Below are 16998 nucleotides of genomic sequence, written 5' to 3'. Positions count from 1 at the left end.
AAGCCACAGAGGGTAGATGAAGGGCTCAAGAGACTAGCTTCTAATGGCTCAAGGAAAAACAGAACAAACTACAGCTTCTCTCCAGATCTAAGTACAATATTCCAGAACAAGACCATATGAAGACAGGCTGAGAAGAAACAGAACTAGAGAACTCAAGAGATGATAAGAATCTATGACACTGGGCACCTGAGTGGCTCAGTCAGTTAAGCATCTGCCTTAGGTCATGATCTCAGAGCCCTGGGATCTCAGAGTTGTGGGATCAAGTCCCACACTGGGCTCCCTACTCAGGTGGAATCTGCTTCTCCTTCTCCCTCTGTGTGCTCTCTCTTGGGTACATAAATAAAATCTTTAAAGAAAAAAGAACCTAAGAAACCATTAGCCTTACCTCCTCACCTCCTTTATAGATAATAAAAATAAGAAACTCAGCCAAAATCACACCAGAAGTTTATAAACTTTTCTGTCCTCTCCTCTCTCCATAACGTTGATGCTTTAAGTTCAAGCTTTGGATGATGACCTTTGGTGCTAGTTTTGCCACTTTTGAGATGACCTTGAGTGTACTTTTTAATCTGGATTTCCTCATCTATAAAATGTATATAGGGCACCTGGGTGGCTCACTTGGTTAAGTGACTGCCTTCAGCTCAGGTCATGATCCTGGAGTCTTGGGATCAAGTCCCACATTGCGCTCCCTGCTTAGGCAGGGAATCTGCTTCTCCTGCTGACCTCTCTCCTCTCATTCTCTCTCCCTCTCAAATAAATAAATAAAATCCTTGTTTAAAATGTATGTAAATAAAAAATATATAAATACATAAAATATAAAAGCATATAAAACATAAAAGTAGCTGCCGATTTTTGACAAGGGAACCAAGACTACGCAATAGGTAAAGGAGACCATGTTCAACAATGATACTGGGAAACTAGATGTCCACATGCAAAAGAAGGAAGATAGATCCTGACTTTACACCATATGCAAAATAACCGAAATCAAAGACCTACTCATAAGACCAAAAACTATTAAACACCTAAAAGAAAACATAAGCCCCGAAACTAATAACACACTATATATTAACTAAATTGAATTTAAATTAGAAATTTTTAAAAAGAGGGGAGCCTGGGTGGCTCAGTGGGTTAAGCCTCTGCGTTTGGCTCAGGTCATGATCTCAGGGTCCTGGGATCGAGCCCCGCATCAGGCTTTCTGCCCAGCGGGGAGCCTGCTTCCCCCCTCTCTCTGTCTGCCTCTCTGACTACTTGTGATCTCTCTCTCTGTCAAATAAATAAATAAAATCTTTTTTAAAAAAATTTTTTTAAAGAAAAAAGAAGAAAATATAGGGAGAAAGATTCCAACACTGGATTTGGTAATGATTTCTTGGATATGACACCAAAAGCACAGGCAATAAAAAATAGACAAATGAAACTATACCAAACCTTAAAACTTTTGCACATGAAAGGAAACAATCAGCAGAGTGAAAAACTAACCCATAGAATGTATAAAATAATTGTAGATCATATATCTGATAAGGGGTAATATCCAGAATATTTAATAAAATTCTACAAGTCAACAACAATACAAAATAATCCAATTAAAAATGGCAAAATAGGGGCTCCTGCGTGACTCAGTAGGTTAAAGCCTCTGCCTTCGGCTCAGGTCATGATCCCAGGGTCCTGGGATCAAGCCCCACATCAGGCTCTCTGCTCAGCAGGGAGCTTGCTTCCTCCTCTCTCTCTGCCTACTTGTGATCTCTGTCTGTCAAATAAATAAATAAAATCTTTAAAAAAATAATAAATAAAAATGACAAAATATTTAGACATTTCTCCAAAGAAGGTATAAACATATCAAACATATAAAAGGTATAAACATATAAAACATATATGTTCCAAAGAACATATAAAAAGATGTTCAGTATCACTAACCATTAAGGCAATGCAAACCAAAACTACAATGCAATATCAACTCACAACCATCAAAATGGCCACTGGTCAAAAGAACAGAATATAAGAAGTGATGGTGAGTATATAGAGAAGTTGAAACCCCCATGCACTGTTGGTGGGAGTGTCACATGGTGCAGTCATTATGGAAAACGGTGTGAAGGATCCTCAAAAAATGAAAAACAGAGTTATCATATGATCCAACAATTTCATTTGTGGGTATATATCCAAAAGAATTAAAAGCAGAATCTCAAAGAGGTATATTCACAGCAGCATTACTCACAATAGCCAAGAAGTGGAAGAAACCCAAGTGTCCATCAACAGATGAGTGGATTTTTAAAAATGGTATAGGGATACAATGGAATATTAGCCATAAAAAATAATGGGAACTTACCATTTGCAACAATCTGAATGGATCTCAAGGCCATCACACTAAGCAAAACAAGCAAGTCACAAAAGAAAAAATGCTGTGTGATTCTACCCATATGAAGTATCTAAAGTAGTCAAAACATTGGAAACAGAAAGTAGAAAGGTAGTTGCCAAGAATTAGGGGAGGGAGAATTACTGCTTTATGGTTACAGAGCTGCAGTGTTGCAAGGTGAGAAAGATAGAGATCTACTGTGCAACAATGTGAAGATACTGAACACTACTAACTTGTGCACTTAGAAATGGTTGATGGTGAGGGCACCTGGGTGGCTCAGTTACTTAAGCATCTGCCTCTGGCTCAGGTCATGATCCCTCAGTCCTGGGATTAAGCTCCGTGTCAGGCTCCCTACTCAGCAGAGGAGTATGCTTCTTCCTCTCCTTCTGCCCCTCCCCCTGCTTGTTCTCTCTCTCTTTCTCAAATAAATAAACAAAATCTCGAAAAAGAAAATAAAATAAAAAATAAAATGTTGACAGTAAATTTAGTCTTATGTGTCTTTTACCACAATAGTAAAGAAGAAACGTAGCTGCTCCATAAAGTTGTTCTGAGAATAAAATAAGATGATAAAGAATTTAGCACAATGCCTGGTGTACGTCAAACACTCACGTTTCACTTGGCACAAGATTCATCCATGTTGTAGATGAACATGTCAGGATTTCCCTTCCTTTTCAGGCCAAATAATATCCCACAGTATGCATACACCACTTTTTGTTTAGCCACTCATGTGTGGAGACACTTGGATTGCTTCCTCTTCTTGGCTATAGTGAATGATGCTGTTATGAACTTGGGTGTGCAAATATCTATTTGAGAGCCAGCTTCAATTCTTTTGGATATAGATATATATATACCTGGATATGGGATTGTTGGCTCATATAGTAATTCTATTTTTAATTTCTAGAGGAGCTACCGTATTGCTTCATATAGAACAGATCCTTTAATCCTAGAGCCCAGGCTTCCTCACCTGCCAAATGATTATCTTTCCAAATGGGGCTAAATGAAATGATCTCTGGGACTCATTTGGACTTGACTCTAGAGAGAACTCTGCCAGCCAGTCCAGCTCATGCCCTTTTCTGTCTGATCACCCTTTGCAATGGAAAAACTTCTGATCCTCCCTTTTCAGAATCATTTCCAATATAGTCAGATCTTACATTTATGTACAGTCAAACCCCCAAACCACCACTAAGTCTTCTATATTGTTTAGAGAGAAAAAAGCAGAGCCAAGTATGTTTGCTTTTCCCCCACCAAAGGGGCCTCGTAAGGCGAGCTCACCTGAAGTTGCACAGCTCACAGACATACCTCTGACACGCTGGGTTCCACCAACACAGACGAACCCAACAGCACAGAGCCTCCGGGATGCAGAGAACAGTAAAGAAGGTGGTGCTCCCTTTGGTTAATGTCAAAATGAATACCATTTGTCTAAGGTCACTTTCTCTTACCAAACTGAGCAGTGATCACCATGCCATAAGACTGTGGAATTCCAGGGCGCCTGGGTGGTTCAGAGGGTTAAGCCTCTGCCTTCAGCTCAGGTCATGATCCCAGGGTCCTGGGATCAAGCCCCACATCGGGCTCTCTGCTCAGTGGGGAGCCTGCTTCCCCCTCTCTCTCTGCCTGCCTCTCTGCCTACTTGTGATCTCTTTCCCCCTGTCAAATAAATAAATAAAATCTTAAAAAAAAAAAAAAAAAAAGACTGTGGAATTCCAAACAGCCACCACAGCTTATGAAATAGCCCAAACTGACATCTTGCTTTCACAAATGAGTAAGAGATGGTAGGGTTTTTCATGATGAAGTAGAACTTCAGCCAGCAGCTGGTCTGGACAGCAGGGGCTCCACCCGCAAGCCCAGTCAGCAATTTCCCACCTGGGAAAAGCACCAAAGATGTACAGCCTGTTGACCCCTGCTGCACATGGTCGGCAGACCAGCAGCACTGACCTCACCCGGGAGCGGATTAGAAATGCAGAATCGCAAGCCCCACTCCACACTTAAAGAAGCAGCATCTGCATTTTGAAAAAACACCCCAGGGAGTCCCACGGTATTAAAGTTTCAGAAGGGCTGTTTCAGACTGCATACTTAAGAGACTTCAGAGCACTGGGAGGGGAGAGATCAATAAAATCGTGCTTCAAAACTGTAGCACAAATACTACTAAAAAGGCTGTTCTCCTTGCAGGTGGGCTGAATCAATCAAGTTGCACTCAACTGTCTTTTCCACGGCGAGGCACTAAACCCTTCTGCTTGCCAGAACGAATCTGAAGTTTTTTCTCAACGTCTGAAACTGACTGGTTTGTCTTAGGGGCCACAAGTGACAACCACACAGCTGGTACAAATTCAGGAATCGCTGAGGGTACGACACAGATTAACTGCCCCAGGTATATGTGAGAGGTACTGACATCCCAACAAGACACTGTTGCGGGCCACAGATGCCACGTGGTTCTCAGTCCCTGCCCTGCATCCATCCTCGTTATTCCTCCAGGTGTCTTGGATCACTTCCTCAAATCCCTCCATCATCATTCTCCTTCCTATTAGCTTTCAGGGCAGATTTTTTTTATTTATTCGTTATTTGTACAGAGTCTACTTCCCAGAAAGATTTTATGAGGCTTACAAAGATGAACACATTACAAACAAGACAAGCAAAATTAAAGCAAAATAAAAAATGAGTTAAAAGTCTTAGAAGAGGGGCACCTGGGTGGTTCAGTGGGTTAAAGCCTCTGCCTTCGGCTCAGGTCATGATCCCAGGGTCCTGGGATCGAGCCCCACATCGGGCTCTCTGCTCAGCAGGGAGCCTGCTTCCTCTTCTCTCTCTCTCTCTCTCTGCCTCCCTCTCTGCCTACTTGTGATCTCTGTCTGTCAAATAAATAAATAAAACCTTTAAAAAAAAAAGTCTTAGAAGAGAATATATACTACACATGATGTTCTTTTCTTGGCTCCCCACCCCCATGCCCCAGGACTGTTCCTCCCCAGGAAAGCAGAGGAAGATTAATGTGATGGATGAATTTTACAATAAACTGTGATGTTCAGCTCAACTCCTCCTTTTTGTCTCTTAGGAGTGAGTATGCACACATGGAATAAAAATTCTGCCTTGCTCCCTCTTGGCATAAGTCTTAACCAGGGCTGCCTCCAGACCTGGCCCCACCTGACATGGGGAGACCCAGGGCTGCTGCTACACTGTTGAGGTCCAGCATTGTCTGTGGCTGGACGAGTAGGTCTGTTCAGTGGTGAGACACTTACAATGTTTCTAAGGAGTGATTTCCTATACAATCCATCTGCACAAAGATATGAGCTTTCATTCCTCAATCTCCCTTCTATCAGTTTAAAAAAGTGATATTTTGGCCCCCACTTTATGTCTTTGACTAATTTCTCAAGGAACTCAGAGCTCAAGGGAGGGAAAGGGTACTATTTATTGGGCCCTTTCCAAATCCCAACCAAAAGGTCAGGCAAATTAATGCTATAAGCCACTGATGGTAGGTTACTAATACTGGTCAGGGAAAAAAAAAAAAAAGTTCTGGGTTTTCCGGCTACTGAGACAAAAAGAAAAACACAACTGGTGTGGCTGACTCCTACAGCCAGAAGTCACTCAGCACTCACACCACCTTCATCTTCCTTGCCTTCCTCTTCCATGTAGATGAGAAAACCTAACACTTGCCTTTCCCAAAATCATGTTAGCTAGAAGAGGCCAGGGGACTCCACCTGGCCAAGGGGACATCCCGGAGAGTAATAGGGGTTGCCTCCTCCACTTCCTCCCTGTAAGGAATAGGATGCAGTGTTTCGGGTACAGGAGTCATCGCTAAGAAGAGCCCGGCATGAAGAGAGGAAGCTGGCTGGTTGCTGAAGATAAATGAACCCCTAACTTGTCAAAACCACCTTGATATGTGGTTACACAGTTTGGGGAATGCTGAACTGAAAGATATGTGTATGTATCTTTCGTTGTTTTTATTACTATAAATATAGATACAAATGTAATTTGTTCTATAATTTACAAACGTAGATTGTTCTATAGAACGCTGCTAAAAACTGATCGAGATTTTTCTATACAACAAAAAAAAGGTATGTTGAGGGAGATAGGTACTCATGTCCATGTGGAAACAGAGGCTGGGAGGCGTTAAGGGATTTGTCTAAAGTCTCACCCCTGGCCACTGGTAGAGCCAGACAAGATATGTTGAAGGGTTTTCATACCCAAAATAGCAATATATCTCCAAAAGAGCACTATAGGTAGATAGATAGATAGATAGATAGACAGATATTTGCACACATATATGTTTATACTACGAAATCTTGATGAAATAGAACTCAACTGATTTCAACCTCACTGTACTTTGAAAAGACTGAGGAAATGTCAAAAAAAAAAAAAAAAAAAGAGGCCACCAGCTATTTATCTTAAGATAATAAAATTACTTCTGAGGATGTCCTTGGACCAGTCTTCGTTCACCAAACCCCCTGGCAGTCTGTGTAGGCAAATGAAGACCCACAGTGGTTTAAGTTGGGACAACATAGAGCCCCCTCAAACTTCAAAAGAGCTCTTGCTATGTTACAGTAGGTACAAATATACATTGCATAAGCGTTCACACACTAAAGAAAGATAGCCATCAAAGGCTGATGCACAGAAAGCACCGGCTATGAAATCTTGGGTTCTCAGAAAACTCAATTAGTCAAAATATAACATTGCTGAAACGCTGAGCCAATTTACCCGTACAATGTTTCTAAGGAGTGATTTCCTATACAATGTCTTCATTTCCCACACACTGTTTCTTTACTTTTTCCAACTATAAAAAGATCTGGCTAGGGCTTTTCATACGCAGAAAGAGTAAAATATCTCCCTCCTCACTCTGCCCACTCTGTAGGAGAAGTCTGATTTCCACTTGAACAGAGCAGAGTGCTGCCTCTTACAGTTGGCAGAATGCTTGCACACATGTAATCCCATTTGGTCCTCAAAATATTACAGTGAGGGAAACAAATGTACTAATCTCCATGTGGAAACAGAGGCTGGGAGACGTGAAGGGATTTGTCTAAAGGCTCACCCCCAATCATTGGTAGAGCCAGACTAAAATACAGATCTTCTGCCTCTCAGGGAATGCTCTTTCTGAAGCACTGTGCCAATCCCACCCCCTCTCTGTGGTGTGAAGTCGGGGCTCACACACTGGGGAGGTAGAAGGGCTGCACCCACACTGCTTGGCCCGTGGCCAGCAAATGGGCAATTATTACTTATCCTGAATATCCCTCAACCGGAGTTGTGGCTTTCTATTCTAGAAATGCATCCTTTTCTTCCCTTTTCCCACCTGCTTAGCCATTCTCTCTCATTTCACTGTTGGTTCATTAATTTCTTGCCCTCAAAGGACCACATTTTCTCTCTCTCCTTGAGGTACAATGACAAATCATGGTCTAGTTACTAACCTTGCTTCTCAATAGCTACAAAGCTTTCTCTACCCTCCAGGTCAACACTAAACCTCTCTCTTTGCGGAAGGAGTTAGGGCATTTTACAGCTAAAGCTGCCAGAATGTTAACATCAAACATTCAAAAGATCAAGACATACATTTGCATTCCATTTCAATGGTTTTAATGCTAATTCAGATTATTTGGTCGTGCCCACCATTACGAACCTGGTACCTGCTTTTGTCTTTTTTCTACGGTGATAATGTGAAGCTAGAAAGACTGACAGATTAAGAAAGGAGTGGATAGTGAAAAAAGTAACATAGAAAACTTTTGTGGAAAACAACAAAGATATTAAACCGGTTATTTATTAGGAAGAAATTCCCCACCATAGTAGGTTAACATCTGTCATGTTCTAAGAATCACTTAGTAGTCTCTCACTTGAATTTATACAGAGGCTACCTATAAAACCCGCTTGAAAGGTTTAAGAAGGATATTGTTTTGATCGTGTTTGATAACTGAAGGCCAGTTCTGCAACCTTCTGCAGCATTCTCAGAGCTCTGCTGAACACGGCACAGCCCCGGGGGTTTCGGTTGTCTCTCAGAGCCTCCTGGCAAAAAGACAGGCAGCGAGGAGGGAAGCTCCAGGGCTCTAGGGTCAGAGATGCATGGGTTTGAAGCCCTTAAGCAAGTCACTCAAACTCTCTGAGCTTCAGTTTCCTCATCCTTGAAATAGGGAAAACAATCCTAACTCATGAGGTCATTGAAAGCACATTAAATAAAATAGTACAAGTAAGATTCCTGGTACTCAAACCACTGTGGCTTTTACTGAGTTCCATTTAATGTGAAGGAGAATTCTCCTGAGTTTCCCAAAGAATGTGTCCTAAGGCATTCATCAAAGTTTTTTCGAAAAAAAAAGAGGAGGAGGAAGGGGAAGAGGAATAGAAGAAGGAAAAAACAAATACCCTTTGCGTAAATTTCTTCCCCTTGCATGCGTTTCACTTCACACGCCTCCCTAAAATTGCCAATATTTCTTTATGACACTGAAAGCTCTTCAGGCGCTGGGACGATGTCTCCTTTCGGTCTTCCCAAAAGTAGCACAGTGCCCAGCACTTGCTGTTTTTCTTCTCAGTGGGCAACCCCGACTAGAAAAATTAATTCTCAAGGCTCTTCCTAGCGGACGTTCTCCCTTTGTGTATGGCTCTACTCTGGTTTTGAGGAAGCAAATTTGGGTGAATGGTTTCCAAGGAGTGGGGTGGGAGATCTAAGTTTTCAAAGTCAATGGAGGCAAAGATCAGCAAAAATAAGAATAACAATTAGGATATTTGCAGAGTCAAGTTACCATTCTAAAGATCACTTTGGATTTTCAAAGGGAGAAATGCATGTTTACAATGGGAAGACCTAGCAATCACCCACTCAACCAAGTGATTAAATTTTTTTAAGATTATTTATTTATTTATTTATTTGACAGAGAGAGGCTCAGTGAGAGAGGGAACACAAGCAGGGCAAGTGGGAGAGGGAGAAACAGGCTCCCTGCAGAGCAGGAAGCCATATGCGGGTTCGATCCCAGGACCCTGGGATAGTGACCTGACCTGAGCTGAAGGCAGATGCTTGACAACTGAGCCACCCAGGTACCCCTGCCAAAGTGACCACCCAGGTACCCCCGCCAAAGTGATTAAATTTTTTTTTTAAGATTTTATTTATTTATTGACAGAGACAGAGATCACAAATAGGCAGAGAGGCAGTCAGAGAGAGAGGGGGAAGCAGGCTCCCTGCTGAGCAGAGAGCCCGATGCGGGGCTCGATTCCAGGACCCTGGGATCATGACCTGAGCCGAAGGCAGAGGCTTAACCCACTGAGCCAGGTGCCCCCCCAAGTGATTAAATTTAACATCACTAATGAATGGCCAGATACATGTAACATAAAACACACCACATTACCTTGAAGCAGTCTGACCAAAAATGTCTTGTCTGAATCTATTCAAACCTTTAGGCTGAACTGTCAGTACACAAGAAATAGGGGGGATGGAGGACAAGGTAAGGGACACCACAAGGAAATAATCAGATAAATCTAGAATGTAGAACATTCTACATATCGACTAGACTTGTCCCTTCAAAAAGTCTATATCATGAGAAAAGAAAAAAGCTAAGGCACTTTTCTAGATGATAAAACTACTAAAAAGTTTAGGGACCAAATGCAATGTATGAGAATCTTGGTTGCCTCCTGGCTGGAAAAATATATAGTTATCAAAGACATTGAGGGGACCATTGAAGAAATTTGAATATGGACTGGATGTTTGATGATATTAAGGAATGATTATGAACTTAGCAAGTTAAAGTACCTGTTTGTATGTAAAAGAAAGTCCTTGTTCTTATAAGATACATGCTGGAAACTAGGGATGTCTATAATTACTTTCAAAGGGCTTAGCCCCCCAACCAAAACAAAATATTATGTACATACATACATACTCACAGGTTGATAAAGTAAATATGAGAAAATGGGCAATTACTGAGTCTAGGTGTGGAAATATTGGTGTTCATGGACTGTTTCAAATTTTCTAGATGTTTGAAATTTTTTGTAATAAATGTTAGAAAACAAGGAGGCAAAAGTAACAAGCAAGCTAGTGCTCTCTGCCCTGAATGAAATTTTCTTTCTCTTGTATTTAATAATAAAAATAAATTATAAAACTCTTGTCCTAATGTATTTGGGCCAGTTTCTGGGGACTACACATGGTTCAGACACCCTCTACAATGGATTCTGGGAATGGCGTTGTGCTGAGGAAAGAGCAGAGCCCTCTTAAAGGGGTGTCATTTTCACTATCCTTTGAAACCTCGTTAGTCTCACACCAAAGATCCTATCAGCACATGGCTAGTAAGATGATAAGTATAACTGGTATTTGCTTCTTTACCATTTTTTTTATAAAGTACAATCCTTTCTCTTCTTTTAGCTGGACTCCAGTATAGAAATATAGAAGAACAAAGATCTCATCTAGCATGACTGCTCTTTACCCTTTTCAAGGGTTCAAATCCATCCCTTTAAACGCTCAATTTTGAAGGGGCAGCTAGTACAGGGAGATGCTGACAACCACACAGATTTCCAGAAACTACATTTTCCAACCTACCACAACAGCTGTCTGGCCTCATATCAGCACCTCTATTTAACCCAAACACCCCCTCACAGGAGCGGCTTCATGCAAGTCAAATCACCAAATCCAAGAGCCACTTGCTACCAAGTTCATGTACTTAAGGGCCTTCAACAAGCAATAGAAATAGCTTTGAATTAACTTTACAACTTGTGATCTTGCTTCTGAATAAAGATAACCTAGTCATCACTCAAGGGTTTTTGTTGTTGTTGTTGCTGTTGTTTTTAAATGGTGAGGCAGGTGATTTGTAAGAAATACAGCTATGGAGGCAGCAAAGCATCTTTTACGCTGTCTAGGTACTCCATTAGACTTGCTGTGGGGGACAAGAATGAGGAGCAGCAGGGCATGAAAGCAGTAAATAATCCAAGACTTCACTCCACACACCAGGTACTTCTATTTCTTCCTGAACTTTCTAGAAGAACAGCCATTTGAAGATAAACTTGATAAAGGAGAGTTTTTACAAAGGCAGGCAGCAAGAGAAAGAAGCATGACCCCATAGTTAAAAGTTTGTATTACTTGGGAAAAGAGCGTGTAGTGTAGTCTGATGATTAGCCCACAGGGCTCTCTACTATTTTGATTCTCTTCCAAACTAAAACATACCACACTGAAGCTAAAACATAAAAACATAAAATAAACTGAAGCTTAATGCTTAAAATATACATGCAATATATATGACATTATATATACTATATATAGTGAGATATATATGATGAGATCCTATGTATATGTACCTATTTTACATATATATGTATATACATATAATATATATATCATATATATATTACAATCTCCTGGGAAATGTAGAAGTGTTTCCTTTTCACTGTTGAGTTTAAGCTTATTTGAGAAGACAGGAAAGTCTTACCTAGGTACAAGGATGCGTTTTCTTTCTTGACATTGTCATCTAAGTAGGTTGGTCCCAAGGTATAAATAGGTGTGGAACCCATCCCAATGAGAATCTGTGCACAAATGAATAAAGCCACATAGACCCAATGATTATTTCCTCCTGAGTCCTTCAGGCAGGCGGGAGGGTCCGAAGGCGCGGTGGAGTTGCCATTCTGACACAGGCCATCGTTTGAAGCAGAGGCATTCAACTCTTGGATCTGGTAGGGAGGCGAGATGAAGTGAGGTAAAGCAAAGAGGGCAGCCCCCACGGCAATAAAAAGTCCACCCACGGCCAGCCACAGGGGCCTCCGACCCCGGCCGCCAAAGTAGCTGACGAACACCACCACCACCAGGCTCCCAATGTCAAAGCAGCTGACCAGCAGCCCCGACTCGGAACTCTTCAGACTGTAGCGCCTTTCGATGGTGGTGATGACACTGCTCAGGTACCCAGACACCATTAACGCCTGGATGAAGGTCAGAAAGCACATGCAAACCAGGAAGCAACGGGAATCAGTGAGGACCACATAGAGGCACCTTCTCCCCTGGAGCGTGGCCAAAGTGGAGGACACCGACACAGCTTTGCTGACTTCCACCCTGTGGTTACATTCCATGAGCCCTGCCATCTCTGCGGAAGTGGAAGGAGCAGAGGGACTGGGGGCCAGCCGTCTTGGGCCTTGCTTCAACACCTGATGGCCCAAAGAATCTGTACAGCCCATGGCTGGCTTGGCTCCTGCACTCGCAGGACTGAGGTCTGGCCGGCAGGAGGCGCTGTTCAGGACCGGTAAACTCTTGGACCTAAAGGTCTCTGGGTCGCATTTCTCGTGGACAGCTCCTACTGTGGCTTGTGCTTCCAGCTGCTCTCCCGCCGGGGGCTGCAGCCCAGTGCCTTCGTCCATGGCTCTTAAAATTCAGGTTCGATCGCTGATCGTACTCAGGGACTCCGGCGCTTTTCATTCACCAGCACGAGGGGCCGAAGTCGGGCCCACTCAGTCGTGCCCACCAGGGACCGGGGCTGGGGATGCAGAGCCGCGCAGCAGGGCATCCTCACCAGCAGAGAGGCACCCAGGGCATCCTGACCGCAGATGCGGCCCCGAGGCTCCGCAGCCGCGTGCCCCGGGTGGCAGGGGTCCGCGCAGTCCTGCGATGAGCCCTGCTTGGGGTCCACCTCGGGGCGGTAGCTCGCGGCAGGAGCGTTGCGCGTCCCGGGCGCATGCCCTCCGCGGCCGCGGCTCGGCCCGCGGCCAGGAGCGAGTACGCCCGGTGCCCAGAGTGGGGGCGCTTAGCGCTGTTGCCTGCGCCGCATACCGCCCTGCAGGCTGGGCCAGAGGCGCCCTGTCCTCGCCGCCTCGGCTTGCGACACCCTCGGGCGCAAAGATGCCAACCTGCAAAGCAGAGAGAAGGCGGTCAGCGAAGGGCAGCTGCGGCTGGGGCTGGCGTCCCGGCGCCCCGGGGGCCAGCGCTGGGTGACTCCGACAGTCCCAGATGGGACCGAGGGGCGAGCGAGGAGAGAAGCCCGGGAGGAGGAGGCAGCAGCAGGCTTGCAGCCTCTAGTGCCCGAACAATAAGCAGCAGGCGGTCGGCAGAGACCCTCCCTCATTGTCTACCGTGGACCTGCCCCCGCCCCGCCCCTTTTGCCTTAAACAGAGCATCTGCTTTTATATGTTAGTAATTATCAACCTGGCAGCACTGACTCAGAAGCAGTGTCTTTTATTCCAGTGAACTAATTGCAACCTTTTGCTACTCCTACTCCATTACTCAAAATAGAAAATACCCAAAAGAACAAAGGAAAGTTTTTTTGTTTTGGGTTTTCGGGTTTTGGGGTGTTTTGTGTTGTTTTTTTACAAACACAGTACATTCCTAGTACCGATTTTTTAAAAAGAAAAGAAGGGGGTAACGCTACGTGTATAGAAATGTGTATACACACTTGTGCGCAAGCACGTGTGCGCGACTGTATGCGAATCCGTCTGCTTCATCAATTAGAGACACGTATGCAAAGCCCAAAGCAGCCGCAAAAAGGTCAACGCGCCAGCCTCTTTATTCCCAACACTAAAAATAACCCCCCAGCCCGAAAGAACTATTCAGTTTCAAATACCAGGGGCATTTGAGGCTGCGGCCCACACCAAGTCCCAGCGCTCAGTATCACGCGAAACCGAAAATCAGTTTGCTTTGCGGAGGGGTGGGGAAGCAACAACCAAACAAAGAGATGCCGGCACGTTGTCACAGAGCTCGCTAGGAGCCCACCGAGCAGTCTTGGCACGGGGGGGGCTCACGAAAGAGGTGTGCTGTTTACATCGAGCGCACCCCGCGAGTGGGGGCCCGGGGTGCGTGCGCGCGAGCGCGCGCGCGCACACACACACGCACGCACACACACACCGGCGAGTATGTGTCAGAACCCCTCGCGCGATCCTGCATCCAGATCGAATTCAGCAAGAGGCGAAAAGAGGTGTGTCCCCGGAGTAAACCCCCGCCCCTAATCTTGGGGACTCCCACTCCCGTCCTGCGGCTTGGGGTGATGTGCACCAGGTGGGAGACAAGAGCCGGACTTCGCCGCACTGGGTTTCATTTCGCGCTTTTGTGATGATGCTGAGAAGAAAGGAAGAAGGGTAAGGGAGAAAGGCGGAGAGCCCGGGTGGCCAGGGCGGCCGCTCCGGCGGCTCCCTCGGCTCCCTCGGCTCTGAGGGGCCAGACCTGCTCCCGGATTCCCGGCCTGCCAGCCGCTCACACCCCGGGCTTCCCCGCCGCCTCCTTGCCCAGGCGCCTTCCCGGGGAACCCCACCGGCGGCCGCGCGCCGAGCGGGGGAATCCCAGCAAACTCTCTCGGCGCTCCGCGGGCGACGGAACCGCTGCCTGCGCGGGCACCCACACCACAGCGCCGGCTCGGAGGGACACACGGTTCCTGGCAGGGAGCTCTCCGAGCCTGCGTGGAATCCCAGGGACACCCCTGCGCGCGCGCGCGCACACACACGCACACGCACACACACACACACACACACACGCACGCACAACACGCGGGAGGACACCTCGCCGCGCTGCCCAGGCGCACAAGCCGCCGCTACTCACTCGCTAGTCTGTCGGTCAGAACGTCTGGCTGAGAGTGGAGCGGAGCGAAGTGGGGACTGTGGAGGTGCTGGAGTAGTTGGGAGCCGTCTGGGGAGGCAGCTTCGGTCCAGCGGCGGCGAAATCCGTGAATGAGACTGTGAGTCAGGCTGAACTCTTACCCCCACCCCTCGCCTGTCACCCAAGCCTCTCCTCTCCAGACACACGCGCACAGAGACGCGCCCGGAGCGGAGCAGCAGAGGGCGCAGGCGCGCGGGCGACCGCCCAGCCCGGCCCGAAGGGTGCCCTTCACCTGCGCGGTGGGGGAGACGCGGGAGCATTGAGCATTGAGGCTCCGAGGGAACAGTCTCCCAAAAAGTCAGCTGCTGAGCCAGAGAGCCCACTCGGAATAAAGAAATTATTTCTGTTCGTTTTTCCGTGCCGTGGGCATCCACAATGTCTAGGGACCAGAGTAGGATCTGGGGAGCAAAGATGAACAGCACAGGATCCCTGGACTGAGGAAACCTCTGTCTCCTGGAAGAAATACCCGCTAAGTAGCCTAAAACAACAAAGTAAGTTCTATACTGGATGCCACCGAAGAACCTAATATCCACTAGCCTCTTCCATATTCATTTCCAAGGCTGAAGGAAAGCCAAGCGCAAGAGCACGAGGTATGGTGCTCCAAGTGAGTAGGTAGAAGAGCCGCAGGGAGGTCGCAGGGATGCAGCAGAGGACTGAACGGCAAGGGTGGCAGAGTGGAAAAGGTCAGCAAGGGCTTCATAGGTTGTGTGCTGTCTGCACCGAAGGGCCGGTGACATTCTGCCTTGCTTCCCACACTTGCTCTCCGACTGTGCTGGCAGTCGTGGGTGAATGGAGGCCCCGCTGTGGGGACCGAGGCGAGTTAGGAAGCATGGTCTTGGGAGAAAGATGGTTCTCCTCTCAAGAGGGCGTTGGTTTTGACAGCCAAGTATACATGTCCCATAAATTTTTTTTAAGATTTTTATTTATGTATTTGACAGAGAGAGAGAGATCACAAGTAGAAAGGCAGGCAGAAGGGGAGGGGGGAAGCAGGCTCCCTGCTGAGCAGAGAGCCCGATATGGGGCTCGATCCCAGAACCCTGAGATCATGACCTGAGCCAAAGGCAGAGGCTTTAACCCACTGAGCCACCCAGGCGCCCCGCCAAAAACCTTTTTTAAAAAGATTTTTATTTATTTATTTGAGAGAGAGAGAGAACACAGAGGGCGAGTGAAAGGGAGAAGCAGACTCCCTGCTGAGCAGAGAACCCTCTGTGGAGCTTGATCCTAAGACCCTGGGATCATGACCTGAGCCAAAAGCAGATGCTTAACTGACTGAGCCACCCAGGGTCCCCCAACTATTTTGATAGATGACACACAGGAAGTCTGGACAAGGGATATGAATTAAGAATTAGCAGCCGATGGGGCACCTGAGTGGCTCAGTGGGTTAAGTCTCTGCCTTCAGCTCAGGTCATGGTCTCAGGGTCCTTGGGTCGAGCCCCGCATCAGGCTCCCTGCTCAGTGGGGAGCCTGCTTTCCCCCTCTCTCTGCCTGCCTCTCTGCCTACTTATGATCTCTCTGTGTCAAATAAATAAATAAAATATTTTTTTTAAAAAAAGAATTAGCAGCCGAAAGGTGGCTTTAGGTGAGTAAGGAAAATCAGGCGGACTAAGCAGAGGAAGGACAGGACCAGGGGTCACCACAAAGAAAAGGAGAGGGGGAAAAGCTAAGGACAGCGATTAGAAGCAGTGGCCAGAGAGGTATGTGATCAGAGAAGTCAGACACCATAGCGGCAGAAAACTTTAAGGAGTTATCAGACGAGGGAAAGGCTGCAGAGAAATAAGAAAGGATAACTGAAAAGAAACCATTAGCTGTAGCAGATGGGAGGACTCTGTTGAATTTGGAGACAAGGAAGAGGTGACCTAATGAAGGAAGGGAATTGCCTTCTACAACTGCCATACCTATGCAGGCCACTGCCGTCATGACAAAGCCACTTCACTGACCCTTGGCCTTATCCAATGAGCGCACTGTCTCCACTTTACAGACACGATGAGTAGAGTGTAGAGAGATTACGCTGGGGAGGCACACAGCTAGTCTATGGAACCCATGTGTTCCTAAAGCCCATTCTCTTGACTCTGACTCTATATTCTCTCTTATAATCATATAGCAGCTTGACTTTCCAGTACACCTTGTATCTGTTAATTATCCCACTTTGGTCCAA

General features: G+C 46.0%; 1 protein-coding gene across 1 annotated transcript in view; it reads right to left on the bottom strand.

Moving 5' to 3' along the window:
- The window catches only part of SLCO5A1 (solute carrier organic anion transporter family member 5A1), a 79113-nt gene extending 64129 nt beyond the window's left edge, over positions 1–14984 (bottom strand). The window contains exons 1-2 of the mRNA XM_032869240.1: positions 14787–14984; positions 11707–13108 (exon numbers count right to left, since the gene is read on the bottom strand). Coding sequence (XP_032725131.1) covers positions 11707–12622 — 916 coding nt within the window. The 5' untranslated portion in view covers positions 12623–13108; positions 14787–14984. The remainder of the gene's footprint in view (positions 1–11706; positions 13109–14786) is intronic.
- Positions 14985–16998: the final 2014 nt, after the last annotated feature.

The sequence above is a fragment of the Lontra canadensis genome, unplaced genomic scaffold (genome assembly GCF_010015895.1).
Source record: "Lontra canadensis isolate GAN:19392208 unplaced genomic scaffold, GSC_riverotter_1.0 scaffold37, whole genome shotgun sequence".
NCBI classification, from domain to species: domain Eukaryota; kingdom Metazoa; phylum Chordata; class Mammalia; order Carnivora; family Mustelidae; genus Lontra; species Lontra canadensis.
This window is presented reverse-complemented; position numbering and strand designations above follow the sequence as displayed.